Here is a 17,500-nt window from a genome sequence, read left to right as displayed (position 1 = left end):
TGTCAAACCCACTCATGCAGTCTCAGAGTGCATATGTCTGTAATGCAGAGGTTTGGAGAAAGTGTGTGGGTGCGAATATTAGTCTATAGATCTATACCTCATCAAGTTTTATACTGTGTGTGTGTGTGTGTGTGTGTGTGTGTGTGTGTGTAAACAAGATGAGGAAAGTTAACTCTGTGTCTAGGTGTGTGGGCACAAGTGGTACCCTATGAATCGATATCTCACGGGCCATTAGTTTTTACTGTGTGTGTTTGTGTGTGTGTGTATAAACAAGATGAGGAAAGTTGATTCTGTGTCTGGGTGTGTAGGCACAAGTGGTACCTTATGGATCGATAACTCAAGGGCCATACGTTTTTACTCTGTGTGTGTGTGTGTGTGTGTGTGTGTTCAGGTGGTCCTGCAGATCTGGCTGGCCTCAGGCAGCTGGACACTGTGCTGCAGTTGAATGGTCAGCCTGTGGAGCAGTGGAAGTGTGCAGATCTCGCCCATGCCATCAGGTACACCTCACACCTTTGTGTTAAATTTACTAAGACTGCATCTGTGCACATTGTTATCACACATTTCTGGAGTAAATCTCACTTCAGTAATTCTTTTTCAGTGTACAGTTCATTGTACAATTGTATGCGTACATAATAATAATTTACTCCTACTTTTTTTCTGTTCGAGTGTGAATACGGCTTTCGAATGCTTTGCAATCCAGAAAACTGATCTCTGGAAAAGGGTGTAGAATGTACTGTATGATAACAACCAGAAGTGTGGAATGATGGGAAATGCTGTTGCGATATTGAAGTTCAGGTTGGAAGTAGATGCTACACAAATTGAATATTCTCTTGAATTTCATGTGTTTTAGATCCTGTGTGTGTTTAATATCAAGCTCCTGCACCACGTCTATTTTTTTTTCTATGATGAAGTTTCATTAGTGCAGAACAAAAGTAGATTTCAAGCACACACAGTGTCCCATAATTCAGTAAACCGTTACAGCGGTGTAATATTACTGTGTGATAGAGTGGTTTATCTTCTTTATCCCTGCAGTACTGCCAACGTCAATGTACAGAAACGTTTATCTTTTTTTACCTGTTCTTTATTCACGCACTCAGGCGGGATTATCTCAGCTGTCAATCATGCTTTAGGATCCAGAACTCAAATATAAGGAGCAGGTTCACCAATGGTTCGGGGCAAACACAAGAGCCGCTTCAAATCATCGTCAAACTCCATGAGTCACTTCTTTGTGCTTGCTTTCTTCTCTTTCTCTTTTAGACATGTCTGCTTCTGAAACAAATAAAAGGAACCATGAGAAATGAAAAAGAATAAAACACTTTGATGAACACTTGGACTATGTAAAGAATAAAGCACTTGGATGTGTGCAGTTATAGGAAAATAATCAATGACGGGGAAGGTGTGATGCAGCTTAATGTGATTATTTTAAACTTCAAAAAGCACAAAACTTCAAATTACATCTTTACCTCTGATTGTTACAAAATGGCTGACACTGGAGACTCCTTCCACTCCTACTTAGATAAACATCTCCTTCACCATATCAACAATTATTTGTTTATTTCTAATGTAACAACATGTATTTCTTTACTGGCAGATAAGCGTCCGTCATACAAGTCCCTATGAATTTGTACTTTGTTACTACAGAAACGATAACCTGTTAGAATGAGTGCATTAATACAAACCTGTCATTTCAAGCTTCCCTTCTGTCATATAGAAAATGAATCGACACGTTCTGACCAATCAGAATTGAGAATTCAACAGTGCTGTGGTATAATAGAGTTTACTACCTTTATCTCTGTGCAGAAGCAGTGCCCGTGAGATCACAGTGGTGGTGTGGCGTTCGGGACCGTCCGTGAAGTCCAGCTACGAGGGGCTGATCCAACAGTCCTACAAGAGCTCCAACTACGACTCTCCTATCTCTCCTCCCAGAACGAAGCGTGCAGAGAAAACGCCACCTGTACCCCCCCTGCCCGCACACCTCCGTCACCGAATACTGCTCAACGGCTCGGAGGGTGCGAGGGGAGGCGGCGTCGGGGGGACCGGGGTTCCATGGGGTGACAGGAGAGAGGAGGGCAAAACCAGCGCCAGGACACACACTCCGACTCTCAGAGGGACACGAGTCAAAGCGTCCAACGGGGACAATTATATCATCCTCTCCCCCATCAACCCAGGAGGCCAGGTACAGGGAATTATATATTATATTATATTATATTATGTTATGTTATGTTATGTTATGTTATGTTATGTTCTATTCTATTCTATTCTATTCTATTCTATTCTATTATATTATATTATATTATATTATATTATATTATATTATATTATATTATATTATATTATATTATATTATATTATATTATATTATATTATATTATATATATATATATATACAGCATATGAGCTTTTCTGGAAGTGTCCAAGGCAAGGACTCTTCAGTGGACATAATCAACATGGCACAGAAATGTTAGCTTTAACTCTTCAGTAAAGCAGCGGATAGAACCGAGCACTTGAGAAAAAAATTATAGCAGGAAACATCAACTTGAGGAGCACAGTGGCTTAACGTTTGGCATGTTTGCCTCGCACCTGCAGGGTTGGGGTTAGATTCTCGCCTCCGCCCTGTGTGCGTGGAGTTTGCATGTTCTCCCCGTGCTTCAGGGGTTTCCTCCGGGTACTCCAGTTTCCTCCCCCAGTCCAAAGACATGTGTTGTAGGCTGATTGGCATTTCTAAATTGTCCACAGTGTGTGTAGGATAAGCGGTACAGAAAATGGATGGATGAATGGTTGTGATTTGGATGGAATCATCAACATGTGGAAAAAACTGGCTGTAGTTAGTTGCAGTACTGGATGTAGTTCAGCCGGTTCATAGTTCAGCAAACTGGCCATAGTTCACTGTAGATTTCCCTTCTGTGCTGTGATTAGTGATGGAGAAATCATTGACAAAACCAGAACGAAAAGCTTTATTCTCATCTGTTCAGATTAGCATGGCGCTAATCAAACTGGAAGCATGACTACAAAACAAAACATAACCACATTGATTTGTTGTTTTTGTACCATAAAATAATCACTCACTAATAGTTAAACATTAATATAGTTAAACATCGGTCATGTTAGTCACTTATCCGGACCTTTGTGAGCAAGAAATTTTAGTGCTAGTGCTAGAACGAGCCATATGAGCAAATCTTAGCTAGCTTATGTTGCTACACAGAGGCCTATGTTGTTGACTCACATTACTATCTAGAGACACATCACATACTGATATATTGCTCCTATAAATCAGTATTTTTATAGAAAGCTTTATTAGCTTACTTTGCTCTGTTAGTACAATCGCTATTAATATGTAGATAACTGTCTGGAATGTACTAGTACTTGCAGTTCCATGGTGTTTGTGTTTAAGTGTGTGTGTGTGTGTGTGTGTGTGTGTGTGTGTGTAGGAGGGGGGGTGGGGGGGTGGGGTGTAAGGAGGTGATCATTGAGGTCAGGAGGGCATAAAATGCCAAACAGTTGATGCATGAGCCTTGAAATGGTGACCTTCGGACAATCTGATTTAGCGAGAGCACACGGCTGCTAACAGGAGACGCACGTGGCTGGCTTTATAGCCTCCGTTTCCTTCTCATCATACCCTGAGGGACTCATAACGCCGGCGGTTTGTCGAGAGAAAGCTTATACAGAGTCAGGATCTGGTTTTTCCCCAAGCTGATCTTGCTGTGTGTCTCAGGAGGACTGAATCTGGTATCAGGAGATCATAAAATAAAATAAAACAAAGCCTAATATTATATTTCATTTTCATTTAAAATGGCAGTGCATTAATCTTTGCATTGTTTAATTCTTAATTAAAATTTTTTTTAAATTTTTTAATTCTCATTAAAAAATTGCATAAAAACATCAAAAAATTTGAGTGCACAAAGTGACAGACTATGAACGAATTTCTGTCCATCTAAAGGCCAGCGTTGCGTTGAGCACAAATATTGAAATGACACAAATGAATTTACACACCCGAATTTAGAAAGACCTGGCTAAGCGTAATTGATTTCAGATGATTGAACCGATCATTTGCTCTATTGTTTGAGGAAATCTGATATCCAGTGGCCAGTGTTCTCATGGCATCAAATAATGCCACTTATGAATCATAAGCTACAGGAATGTGCTGTTGTATTGGGAAAACTGAACAATAAAACGAACCACAATCGGAATCTATTCTGTTTTGGGAAGCCACAAGAGAGTCTAAAAGAATTCCACAGCATTAAAGACAAGAATCTGCCCACTTGAGAGAAGTTTTTGGGTTTAAATGGTTCTCCAAAATTTTGACTCCAATTTGTTTCTAAGTACAGTCTGTACAGAATTTGGGATTTTGTTACGTCACGCTGCATTATGGGATCGGTCGGCCATTTTATTTCTTTGCTACAAACACATTCACATATAAGGAGATGGCTGAGAAAGTCATTATGCTGTGACATAATAATAGATATAAATTTCGTGTTTTAAAATGAGGGACGCTGAGGATTTGATGAAGTTAATGTTTCTATTATTGAAGGAGAAATGCATTGGTCACCTTCATGACTATTGATGGTTACATCTGCGTGCCATTCAAAGAGGGTGTGAAAATGAATGATGATTACTGATGGAGTGGAAGTTTGACGTGCTCTGAGTCCCCAGTGTATCATGTCATATGGACTCATACGAATAACTTAAGCCCAGTGGAGCGTTAATATACCATAATGCATTGGGGACTCGAGTGCTGTACCGAATGCAAGTTTGTATGGAGAAATTTTCTGTAAGTGATCTGGACATCCCATTTGATCTGGTGATCACATTCCCAAGCCTTATTTAAGTCAAGAGCTGTTAAATTCTAATCATTGATTAGATTTTTCTAAAAGTATTGAATCATGACTAGCTGGCTGACATCATATCTCTCATCTCACAGATCCTGACACAAGTATATGGAGACAATCCTAGCACTCTGGGTAAGTCTAATAATTATAGTATATATAATCTGTCATGTAATAATAAAATATACAAAAAAATGCAAAGACATGCAAGACATGACTGATCATATCAGTACCATGTAGTGTCATAAGCATAACCACAACATGACCGTTACACTGATGTTCTTTTGGTTGTACTGCGCTCCAGCTGGATGGATGTACTCACCAGGAAATGCCAATGCGCCCCAGCCCCATGCCACACCCAGCCTGGCGAGCAGAACCAACTTCCTGCGCCGTTCAGGCAACAAATCCAAATCAACTGCCACGAGCTACCAGCCCAGCTCCAACTTCGCCAACTACCAGAACTGCACCATTGTCAGATCTCATGCCAACTATGGGGCCTACGTCAAAGTGGCACCCAAAGTTCTCATATTCCCCATCTTCGTGCAGGTATCACTCTTGTTGGGTTTGATCATGTTGGGTTTGATTGAAGACTAGTGAAAAATGAAAAGACTATAGACATGTAAGTGTGTGTGTTCTGTTGAAAAGATAAATGTGAATGAAAACCTCTTTATGGTGTGAATATATGGTGATAATACAGAATATAGAACAAAATTTATTAACATTATCATTTTTAGAAACTCTGTTATTATTTCAAGTTACTTTCTTATTTTTTAAGATTTAATAAATGGTTTTGCTTTTTCTTCAAATGGCAGAAATGGGCTTCCACAAACAAAACAAATAATGGACTAATGAATTAATCAATCAGTCGTTCCATAAATTAATGAAATGAAATTAAATTAAAGGTGTTTTAATTATGTGATTAATTATTTATACTTTATAAATTATTTTTAGATTTATGTATTCATTTAGTTACGTATTTGTTTATTTATTTAGCTAGTTAGTCAGTCAGTCAGTCAGTCAGTCAGTTATATACTCATTTTATTTACAAAATTATTACTCCTATAAATAATGTAAACGTAAATCTAATTATAATTTTAATAAAAATGTAATAAATGCATTTAAACAATGAGCTAATATTTGTGTTATGTTTTGAAAATAATTTAAAAATGTTAATTAAAATAAATAGTGAGTGGGGTATAATAATAGTGGGGTCTATGTTTTTTTTTAATACCTAAAAAAGGGCCCCTGGCTGCAAAACATTTTAGATATCGAACAAAACGTGATTAGATGCTTAATGACTTTCTGATTGATGCAAGCCCATGCTTTACATTTTGAAATTTAAATCTTATTTAAATTCAACTATGAACAAATCAGCTGCAGATTAGAACGGTCCAATTCCCTTAACTCCATTTTCCCAAAAATTCCTTTCCAAACACAACTTAACTTTGAGTCAATTACTCGTTCTTCAGCACTGGACTCTTGGTCAGCAGTTGTTGAAGAAAGTGAGTGATTTCCTGTGTTCACATCATTGTGTGTTCACAAACCGCACATGTGTGGGGTCTATAAAAACGTCCCCCCAGCTAGCTTCCTGTGTACACCGCTAGCTCTATGATGCATTAGACGACCTCCAGAAGGAGGATGTGGCAAACACTGTCACACTGTCAGACTCTTTCACCATGCTCATGTCTGTAGGTGCTTTTAGCCTAGCGTGATCGAAGCTGCTTTCTCAGACTGCTCGGCCCACCAGAGCCCGTCGTACTGTGGGGGTTGAGTGAACGCTTGCTGAAGAGCACTAGAGCAAGTTTGCAGTTCAGTTCAGTTCCACCTACTGTACAGCTTCTCCTGTTTTTAGTATGGAACTAGCGTGTGTGAGTGACATAGCGATACAGCACTGATTTATTTCATGTCTTGAATCCTAGAGTGTTGTTTAGCAATGTTTTCTTTATCCCCATAGCCGCTGGACCTGTGCAGCCCAACCAGAATGCTCCTGATCACCGAGGAGATGATCCTGCATGAGAGCAAACATCTCTCCATCAAGGTAGGAGATAATAATGGAGGAGCATGTGTGTGTGAATGTGTGTGATGTGTAAAAAAGTGATGTCAGCAAATTTTTCCCAACGTTTTCATTCCGCCTCGTTATACGCTGCGGAGGAGAGCTGAGAGGGAACATGTGGAAGATGATGTGGATGATGTGGAGGTGCGATTTAAAGTCAGTCTACTTGTCTTTCTCTTTCTCTCACTCCTCTAAATGAGCTGTAGGCAGCTTCAGAGTGAACAGTAATGTGCTGCAGAATGACGTGCTGCAGAACCACAAGCAAGAACATCAGCGAGCATGCTAGAGCATTCTACCGTGTAGCCAGACCTAAAAAAAAATCCACAGCCAGTTGAACATTAAGTCTTAATTATAGTAACTTAGTGCTATGTTTACTTATTAAAAAGACTAGAATAACAGTTGCACCAGGTATCATAGCTACAACGTTGCCTTGTTGTAACCCCCTAGCAGAGGCAAGTGTTTACTACATAATACAAACAGTTGCAGTGAATATATAATGTAATTTTTGAGGAAGAAAACAATTTTTCTTTATCTACAACAATGGTTCTCAAAGTGGGTTCCATGGACACTTCTACTCCTTGGTAGAAATCACAATCAGCTGTTACTGAAGTTATTAGAAATATTATTGTCTTATTGTGGTTATTATTCTATTTTACTGATCGCTTGAATTTGCTGGCTTTAATCCTAACTTCAATAACTGTAAAAACAACTTAGTCTATAAATAACATCAGCTTGGACCTAATGTGTCAGTTGTAAGTTCAAGAATAAATAGTTCCATGGCTCCAATAATTAGGCAGAATATTTTTGCACACTTTTGAATAATGAGCCTAATATGTGAGTATTTCATTAAATAAAACTCTACTAAGGCAGTCCATAGATTTTTTTTACAGCTAAAGTTTGAGAAGCTCTGATCTGCAATAATCACCGGGTCTAGGATTACATATTCAAGTAACATCAATGATAAACAGCAAGGAACAAAGATAGAAACTACAAATACGCAGTTTGTAGAGCGGTCAGTGTAGCTAGCTCTTCCCCTCTTAAAATGTACAGTTTTGGGCAGACTTTCATCAGAAATTCCCAAAAGTCTGCTAGACATATTGTATCTCTCGGCAGCACAGATTTCACGTACTTCCTGCTCCGCATTGTCTCTTCCAGTTCCTTGGTCTCATTTTAACAGTAACCGGGAAATGACAAAACAGTGGAACAGATATGTTAACGTCATCTTACTGATAGCAGGAAAAGAAAATGAGGTGAAGGTCACATCCTGCTCGGCATGGTCAGTAAGTCATAGCGAGATATGATTCATGCTAATATTAGTGACTCAGCATTTTTCTCAGTACCATTAATCAGTAGTGACATCTGAGTAAGCGGTATCTCGACCTCGCTTCTCTTTTCCCGTTCAGCTTTGCTCTTCTTCAGCGTTTCTGTTTGTTCATATTTTTGCTCCGTTTGTTCTCATTAATGAGAGCTTTGTCCTCAGTGATGCTAAGTCATTGCCGTAAGTGGAAATCCACACTGCTTATCAGAGTAACAATACCAAGAAGTGTGGGGGAGGGGAAGGTCATCTAGTCAGCTAGCTATCATCAGGAACCATTTTGCCTCGCGCTAGCAATGCGTCTTATACATGAATTTTATTTCTGTAAATGCATGTTCATTTTGTTTGGACTGAGACATTTCTCCCACATCGTCGTAGCTCCAGGCACAGCTCAGGTCCTCTCAACTCCGGGACTAAAACTTCATAAGGGTGTTTGGTCATGTTGTTGTTCTTGTTGCAAATTTCTGGTGTCAAGATACAAAATATATCACAGATCACGCCCAAAAAAAGCCCAGAAAAACATTGTGATCTTTTTTTACTTGATACCTTATACTTTTAATTATTTGATTTTAATTATTATTTATATTTATATTTAGGTTATAATTTATGTACAAGGGATGTCCAATTTTATCCACAAAGGGCCAGTATGGGTGCAGGTTTTCATTCCAGTCAAGCAGGAGCCATGCCGGATTCCACCTGTTTAACCAGTTGATCTTGGCTTTCAATAGACTGAGGTCTGGCTTCTGCTTGGTTGGAATATATATATATATACACACACACACACACCGGTTGAGTCATAGACTCCACAAGACTTGTGAAGGTGCGCTGTGGTATCTGGCACAAAGACTTGAGCAGCAGATCCTTTAAGTCCTATAAGTTGCGAGGTGAAGGCCTCCATGGATCGGACTTGTTTGTCCAGCACATCCCACAGATGCTCAGTCGGATTGAGATCTAAGGAATTTGGAGGCCAAGTCAACACCTTTGTCATGTTCCTCAAACCATTCCTGAACAATTTTTGCAGTGTGGCAGGGCGCATTATCCTGCCGAAAGAGGCCGTTGCCATTAGGGATTACCGTTGCTTGGGCGCCCATGACTCTATTGCCAGTTCCCCAGTTGGCTTTCATTGGACCACTTTTGGTAGGTACTAACCACTGCATACCGGGAACACCCCACAACACCTGCCATTTTGGAGATGCTCTGACCCAGTCGTCTAGCCATCACAATTTGGCCCTTGTCAGAGTCACTCAGATCCTTATGCTTGCCCATTTTTCCTGCTTCTAGCACATCAGCTTCGAGAACTGACTGGTCACTTGCTACCTAATATATCCCACCCCTTGACAGATGCCACTGTAATGAAATATTCAATGTTATTCACTTGACCTGTCTGTGGTGTTAATGTAATAGCTGATGTGTGTGTGTGTGTGATTGGTTACAGTAGCTTATAACAAATAATATTTCACATACTTAACATAAGTTTTTGACTTGGTATCTTGATACCTTTTACTTTATGTTAGTAAATATGCTATTTTTAACTGGAATGATTTTTGTAATTACAGGAGTCTACAAGAATTAAAGTAAAAGAGTTAAATTAAAAAAAGTGTCGTGATATCAAGGAGCTAAATCACTTCCTGCCTTTGGATTTTAAATGAGTGGAATTTTTGGTAACACGTTAATGTAAGGTTTGGGGATTAACAAATTGTAAGATAGTAATGTGTAGTTCACTAAATAAAAATGAATTAAAATACATTTTAAAATACATAATATATTCATATTTAGGTATTTAAATATTTATTAATACAAATATATAACAGGCAAGGCTAAGAATAGAGTTGAGCCTCCTGTTTTTTTTTTTTTTTTTTTTTTTTTTTTCTTCCACCAATTTCTTCATTAACGTATTTAACAATGTTTATTAACATATTAAATAAACAGATCTAGAAAGACAGAATGATCTAGATGCAAGCTATAATTAGTTAACTATGTATTACTTGATTATAAATTAAATCACTGATAAAATATTAAGAGAAAGAATATTGCCTTACTTTGCCTGTCCTTTGTCTAATGTCAATCGTGTCAATCAGTGCACATTAGAATATTAAGCCACACCCATTTTGGTAGTAAACCAAGCAAACATTTTACACTAAATTCTAATAAATAAAAAGTAAATAAAATAAGCAGACATGTGTAAGGTTTAGATGAGCTGAAGTGAAGTTGGAATTTCCCTTTTTTGTTAGCACTGAGGCTCTGAGCATCAGTTATGTCCACGGCACACACACACACACACACACACACACACACACACACACACACACACCCCCGTCTTTCCTCTCTCATACACACACAAACCACAAGACCCTCCTGATCTCTCTCAGCTTGAAAACCACAACAGAGCAAAGACGCAACATGCAATGGAAACTGTGCACATTGTTATAGCTTAAAAGTCATTACACTAAGGACACCTAATAACGACAATGACACAATGATGCTTGTGTATATTTCACATCTATGGGTTTATTGTTTCGTTATTCAGTACTGAAGATGTGGTGAAGACTAAAGCGTTTCATTTTGTGATAAATTACACACGTTACAAGGAATTAATCAGTTAATATCTTTTTAGATTTTGTTAATCAGATGTCATTACAGTCATTTTAGTAGTAATCGTGATTACAATAAGTACAAAGTGTCCACCTCTGCAGTGTGCAGTGGAAAGGTGGGCTGTTCAGTGCGATACATTGTGTGCGTGGGTGAGTGTGTGTTCACATATGACTGTGCTGCTTTAACACAGGATGTGAAAGTGATAATGTCTAGGCTTAACTTAAGCAATGTGATGTGTGGGGTTGGGGGGTACAAAGTGTAAAAATACATAATCAAACTTGTTTCGAGTTGTAACAATTACTGGTAATAAGTGGGGGTGTATTCCTGTATTCAAGTTCAGTGTTCCTGGGATAAATCTGCATCCACTGTGATCCTGATCAGGATAAAATTCTTGCTACAGAATGAATGAATGAATGAATGAATGAATATAAGATTTGGTGGAGAGAAAATAACCTCACTGAGACACATCCTTCTCTAGGATCCTCAGTGTGAAACATTTCAACCTCCTTCATGTTTTTATGTTTGTGCATATAGATTCGAATCAGTAAATCCAGAGACTGAGATGGCCCTTGCAAAAAATTAGTGTTTGGTGATTTGAATGCATGTTTCGAGGCCTCATCTTGTTAAAAGATCCATCCTTAGCTGAGTAGCACCTTACATACCTAAGTGAACGCATATGCTTCGAGCTACGCAAAGTAGATTTCACAGATCATTGTGTTCTGAAACGTGTCGCGGCAAAATTCATAAAAGTGCTAACTGTATTCTGAGCGTTGCAGCAAGGCGGCGGTATATAATCAGGGCAGAGGCTAGTTTCTGCTCGTAAACAGTTTGATGCATCTCTTGCAGCACTGGTTCGTTCATGTAAACATACACTATATAGCCAAAAGTTTGTGGACACCTGACCATCACACCCATATGTGGTTCTTCCCCAAACCGGTGCCACAAATTTGGAAGCACACAATTGTATAGAATGTCTTTGTAGGCTGTAACATTAACATTGTATAATTTCCCTTCACTGGAACTAAGGGGCATAAACCTGTTCCAAAATGACAGTGCCCCTGTGCACACTGTCATTATCACATGAAGACGTGTTCTGCCGTGGTTGGAGTGGTAGAACCCTGACCTCAACCCCACTGAACACCTTTGGGATGAACTGGAGCGGTGACTTCCCCCAGGCCTCCTCACCCAACATCAGTACCTGACCTCACTAATGCTCTTGTGTAATGGTGTAGTGGAAAGCCTTCCCAGAGGAGTGGTGGATAACAGCAAATTGGGACTAAATCTGGAATGGGATGTTCAACAAGCACATGCTGTATGAATGTTATGGTCAGGTGTCTGCAAACTTTTGGCCATATAGTGTATATGTGACATGTCATAAGCTCTGCATTCTGATGGAAGAGCAGTTGAAAATCCTTGGCAAGAAATATCATGTTCTGTTAGTTCTGATGAAAAAAAAGAGAAAAAAAAGAGAAAATGGAGACAGATCTGGCTGTACTAGATATGCTTGGATTGCTCTCCTACTGACTCCTACTGATTTGTTTTAAAGACTTTTTATCACCGTCTTGAGTACTGAGCTTTATAAGTACCACAGTAACACAATAACAAATGTTGAGTATATACAACAGGAAAGGTTTGGACAGGCGCTGACATTTGCCTTCATGTAGATATGGAAGGTATGTTTCAGCCCTTAACCTCCTGGCAGAGGCAACCGGGAGGTTTTTGGCTAAATATGTTGGTATTTAGTGTCCAGTCCAGCCTTTACTCAAATCACTTTTCTATTTAAATCCTATCTAATTTAAAAGCAATCCAGCCTTATCAAAGAGTCTTTGAAAAGTCTTCCATACTTGCGTTTTTCAGTTGAGATTACACTGTTTGCATTTTAGATGCCTCTTCTCAAATTCGATCTTTAATCTAAATTAGATGGCAGCAACTTTTGAAGGACTATTTCAAACTATTTTTTCCTATGCTGGTTTAATGTTTTTTTTGTGTTACTGCAATGTTGCATGTTTCTCCTATAATTATAAAGTTATATATAAACGCTATATAAATTAAACACATTTTTAAATGTGTTTTAAACAAACACTCCTTTAAATGACACACCTCTCTGTCTCTGATCAAGAGAATAAATAGGGGAATTTTAGTTGACATGATGCCATCTTCACCCTTTTAGTTTTTTTTAGAGAATTTGTTAGTGTGTGTATATTCTGAGCTGTGGTATGGTTGAGGTTTAGCATTCGAGCTTGAAGATGAAATCATGAAGATAAACCAGAAATCATGCAGTTTTATCATTTAATGTAATCTAAAAATTGTTCAACCACAGCGACAAAAGATAACATGACCATCAATGCTTCGGGGGTGTTTCGATGCAGGAGGTTAAGACTGATGGCATCACAAATTCCATTAATTTGCCCAAAACTTGGCTGCCTCTGTCAGGAGGTTACGACTCATGTGTGGACGGATATTTTAACAGCGGGTGAGTCCAAGCAAGCATTTAAATCAGCAGAGAAATGGCTGCAGTAGACAAGTCCAGCATTTTGTTTCAAATCAAAATACACAACCATTCCACCTCCAAACCCAGAGGAAACCCACGAGGACACGAGGAAACTATCGAACCAGGAACCATAAAGCTGTGAAGCAGCAACTCTACCCGCCTCGCCAGTATATAAAAAATGGAAATATTAGGTTAACATGAAACTACTCGGAATCCCCTTTTGTTTCAGCTCCAAATATATCACTCACTGCATGTGTTTTCACCATTGCTCATTTTTATAAAGGGTGCCAATAATTGCAGAGATGACTGTTAATGTTTGGCCTTGAACAGATCTGATTGCCGTTTCTGCTGAACCGAAACCACACTGGCACGAAATCAGGAAAGCTAACAAGGCATTCTTTTCCAATATCGTCCTCCAAAAGAGGCTGAAATGAGTCAAAGGCCAGAGTGGCGTAGCGCCAGCACTTCCTCGCTCGTCTGCAGAGCAATTTCTGCAGGTTTCTGCTCGTCTTTGTTCGATTCCATGAGCAACTTTGCCAGAAACAAATCTCAGATGGCTCAGTAAGGGAGCCAGTTGTGGAGAGAAGGCATGGCTCATTTTATTTGGTTCATCCTCATGCCATTACATTTGAGTTAGTATTTATAAACCTCTTATAAATGTAGTATAAAGTCTTATACAACATAAACATTCTTTTATTTTATTCTGGACTAAATTATGTCCGCTGTTGAGTATTAGAAAGATATTCTGAGGATTGACATCAATTCAGTATTTTCTGAGCTGAACACATGGCTGAGAAATTTCAAAACTGTAAATCCAGTTTTAATCCAGTAAGCATTAAAATTGCATTTAAATTCTCTCTGTCTCCCCCTTTCTCTCTCTCTCTCTCTCTCTCTCTCTCTCAGGTGACTATATTCATCTATACAGATCTAATGTTAGTGACAAGGGAGGATGAACCGGGTCGCTGTAATGTCCTGCAAAATCCTCTCTTCCTAAAACAGCTCCGGCTAAAGGAGGGTGAGTGGCGCTCCTCTCTCTCTCTCTCTCTCTCTCTCTCTCTCACACACACACACACACACACACAAACAGGACTAAAACAGAATCTAAAACATGAGTGCACAGTCGCCATGAGAGCTGTGACGTGAATGGGGAGTCCGTGACATTTAAGAAATAAAGTATAAAGTTATGAAATAGAAAGTTGTTGTTCGAGAACTCAGCCTTTTAGCCATCACATGCAGAGGCTCCTTTCAGACCTATACTGAATTAAGTACATAAATAACTCAGTAAGCGGCTTCCTCACAATCACTGAAGCCCAAATGTCGATAGATTGAACTCAGTGGTGAGGACATTAAGGTCAGCGGCTGTGGCGAGTCTGTCGAATTTAAAGAACAGCAGACGTTGATCAATGTTGCTGAACGACGTGGCTGGGTGCAGTCACTGGGTGTCTTTATTAAATGTCCACAATCCATACTACACACACACACGCACACACACGCACACACACACACACACAAGCCAGACGGTGAATCGAAAAATTGTAAATATAGCAATCAAAAAGGCAGAGATAACTGACACACAGACAGACAGACAGCTAGACAGACAGACAGACAGACAGACAGAGAGGTGTACTAAATGGCTTTCTGTAAATGCAAATACTCTTGCTTGTCATGTTTCCGGACAAACCGCAATGCGTAAACTCCTCTGTCCGAACACTTGTCCAAGTTCCAGCTTTATCTCTGACTGTTCCAAAGCACTGACACTGGAGACTCCTTCCATAAATGGTGAACAAACATCAGGAAAGAGGCTGTGATCCTTTGAGAGAGTCGTGGGAAAGGCACGAGATGCTACAGACAGAATAGCAAACGCTGAGACAATATCTTCACTCTCTTATCTGTACAGATAACTGCAGGGTCAGAATTTCCACAGGGGGATTTCTGCTGCTCTGTCTCACTGACAACACACACAACACCCCACACACACATTCCTGTCAAACACACCACCATAACACAAAGATTTACAGATCGCCCTCCAGGAAGTGCACATGGTAAAAGTGCAGCATGACAAAGTGTTAATAAGACACACACACACACACACACACACACACACACACAGTAATACAGCCAAACTCTTAAATTGAAATTGACAGTAGTGCCGGATGTGATTCAAATCACAGGTTTATATTAATGCGGTCATTCTAAAATGTTATTGTTTCTATAGTAACAAGTTGTTTACACTGAGAAACAGAGCTTTAATAAGTGCTTATAAGAGACAAAGATGACCTTTAACCTCATTGTGATTATAAGGCTAAACACTGGACATGGGGTTGAGTTAATGTGTGGTTTTAACAGACTGCTCGCCTTGTTAAAGGTGCAGTCAGCGATATTAAATATTAAACAAACATCTCGTTACACAAAACCTCACCATATCATTATCAGCGCCTGCCATACAAGTCTATGTGTAAGTTGTTACTATCGTTTCTATAGTAACAACTTACACATAGACTTGTATGGCAGGCGCTGATAATGATATGGTGAGGTTTTGTGTAACGAGATGTTTGTTTAATATTTAAAGGAGTGTCCAGTGTCAGCAGACTCAGGTAGGAGGCGTGGCCTAATGTCTGATGGCGAAATTGTGCATTAGGTGTGCTTTGGGGGTTAATATAGTCAGTTTTTTTTTTTGCATTTTTATGTTTGCTTATTCTGCTGTTTTATGAAACTATTCATGTGCAAATGATTAATATAGCAATGCATTTTAGTGTAAGTGTGTGATGATTCACAAATACAGTTTGTCTCATAGGTCCAGTGCAGAACTAAAGATGCAAACTTCAAAACTGTCATGTCTTTGCTGATAAATACTTTGGGATAAGTGGAAAATTCAGTACATTTCATTTGAGGCAGAACTTTCCACAGTATTGTGTGTTTCTTTTGGAATACAAGAGTGACCTCTGCTGTTCATATGAAAGAAATAATAAACATATTGCTCTGAACACATCATTAGGTGCTAAACTATCTAAAACAAAACAAACCATCAAAAAAAAAGAAAGAAAAAAGATGTGTGCTAATTTGCAAACATGACGCCTTTTAGAATATTTTACGTGGCTTGTTTGAATCTTAGGAAATATATTTATATTTAATTACATTCATTTAATATTTAATAATTTGTAATGAAAATGTTTTTAATTAATTAATTAATTAGTTTAATAACAAACAGTTTGTTGATTGTGTCTCTATATCCGCACTTGCTTGACTATATTGTGCAATATATAACATTTAGCATTCAGTATTTTCTGTAAAATGTATAAAATCATAATGAAGAATATCAAGTGTGCATATACTGTATATGCACTGCTTAGTGCTGCTCTTCCTCTCAAATGTACTCTAGAGGGCACAGAATACCCATAATGCACTCTTCTGTTGGAAGGGAGTAGTGTATAGGGCACCATTTTGGTACACTTTTACCGTTACTGGTCACATGATACAGTTTACCCAATCAGAAGACAGCAAATAGCAAAATAGTGACATATAGACTATGTTTTGTTTGTAATTTATATCATTATGTTAATTTAGATTTTTACAAAAGATTTCGTGTGTCTTGTATCTGATCTGAGGTCAGAATAGTGATATACTGTAGACACCAACCCGGCGAGGTGGGTGTGGCTTTAAATCTTTAAAGTGGCTATTGCTCTGAGAAATGGAGCTTTAATAAGCATTTATAAGACGCGAAGTTGCCCTTTAATCTCACTGGGATTATAAAGCTGAACGCTGAGGTCTGCATTGAGTTAATACGTGGTTTTTTCAGTCTGGTCTCCTTCAGCAGAAGTTAGCTGGAGCTAGTCATTACACTTACAATTTCAGACAAATTACAGCCGTTGATTGAGCGTTTTCTCCAAAACGTGCATGCCTGAATGCTAGGAGAAAAGCTGACACCTCTTTTTTGCGATTCTTTGGATCATGCTGGTCCACATCATTTTGTTTTTTACATTGTTTAAAAAGCCTGGGGTGCAACAGAGACAATAGTTTCTCCTTTTATCAGATATTTTATTGGAACTGGCAGAGTGTGAAGAGAATTTAGCAAAATTTTTACAAAAAAGTGCCCTGATATAAAAATCACTGAGCGCACCTTTAATCCAGACATAAGCCTGTTTTTAATTTGTTTATCAAAGTGCATTGTGTGCCGATTTTAATCGTCTTGTGTCAGTGATTTAATGAGCTTTTATGAAGTTTATAGA

The 17,500-nt window shown here is 38.7% G+C and overlaps 1 protein-coding gene across 1 annotated transcript in view; it reads left to right on the top strand.

The window, feature by feature from the left end:
- rgs3a (regulator of G protein signaling 3a) overlaps positions 1 to 17,500 on the top strand; it is a 129,154-nt gene that overhangs the window by 13,613 nt on the left and 98,041 nt on the right. The window contains exons 4-9 of the mRNA XM_026921592.3: positions 392 to 497; positions 1,801 to 2,176; positions 4,919 to 4,958; positions 5,128 to 5,369; positions 6,778 to 6,861; positions 14,178 to 14,289. Coding sequence (XP_026777393.3) covers positions 392 to 497; positions 1,801 to 2,176; positions 4,919 to 4,958; positions 5,128 to 5,369; positions 6,778 to 6,861; positions 14,178 to 14,289 — 960 coding nt within the window. The remainder of the gene's footprint in view (positions 1 to 391; positions 498 to 1,800; positions 2,177 to 4,918; positions 4,959 to 5,127; positions 5,370 to 6,777; positions 6,862 to 14,177; positions 14,290 to 17,500) is intronic.

This window comes from Pangasianodon hypophthalmus, chromosome 27 (genome assembly GCF_027358585.1).
Source record: "Pangasianodon hypophthalmus isolate fPanHyp1 chromosome 27, fPanHyp1.pri, whole genome shotgun sequence".
In the NCBI taxonomy this organism is placed as follows: domain Eukaryota; kingdom Metazoa; phylum Chordata; class Actinopteri; order Siluriformes; family Pangasiidae; genus Pangasianodon; species Pangasianodon hypophthalmus.
This window is presented reverse-complemented; position numbering and strand designations above follow the sequence as displayed.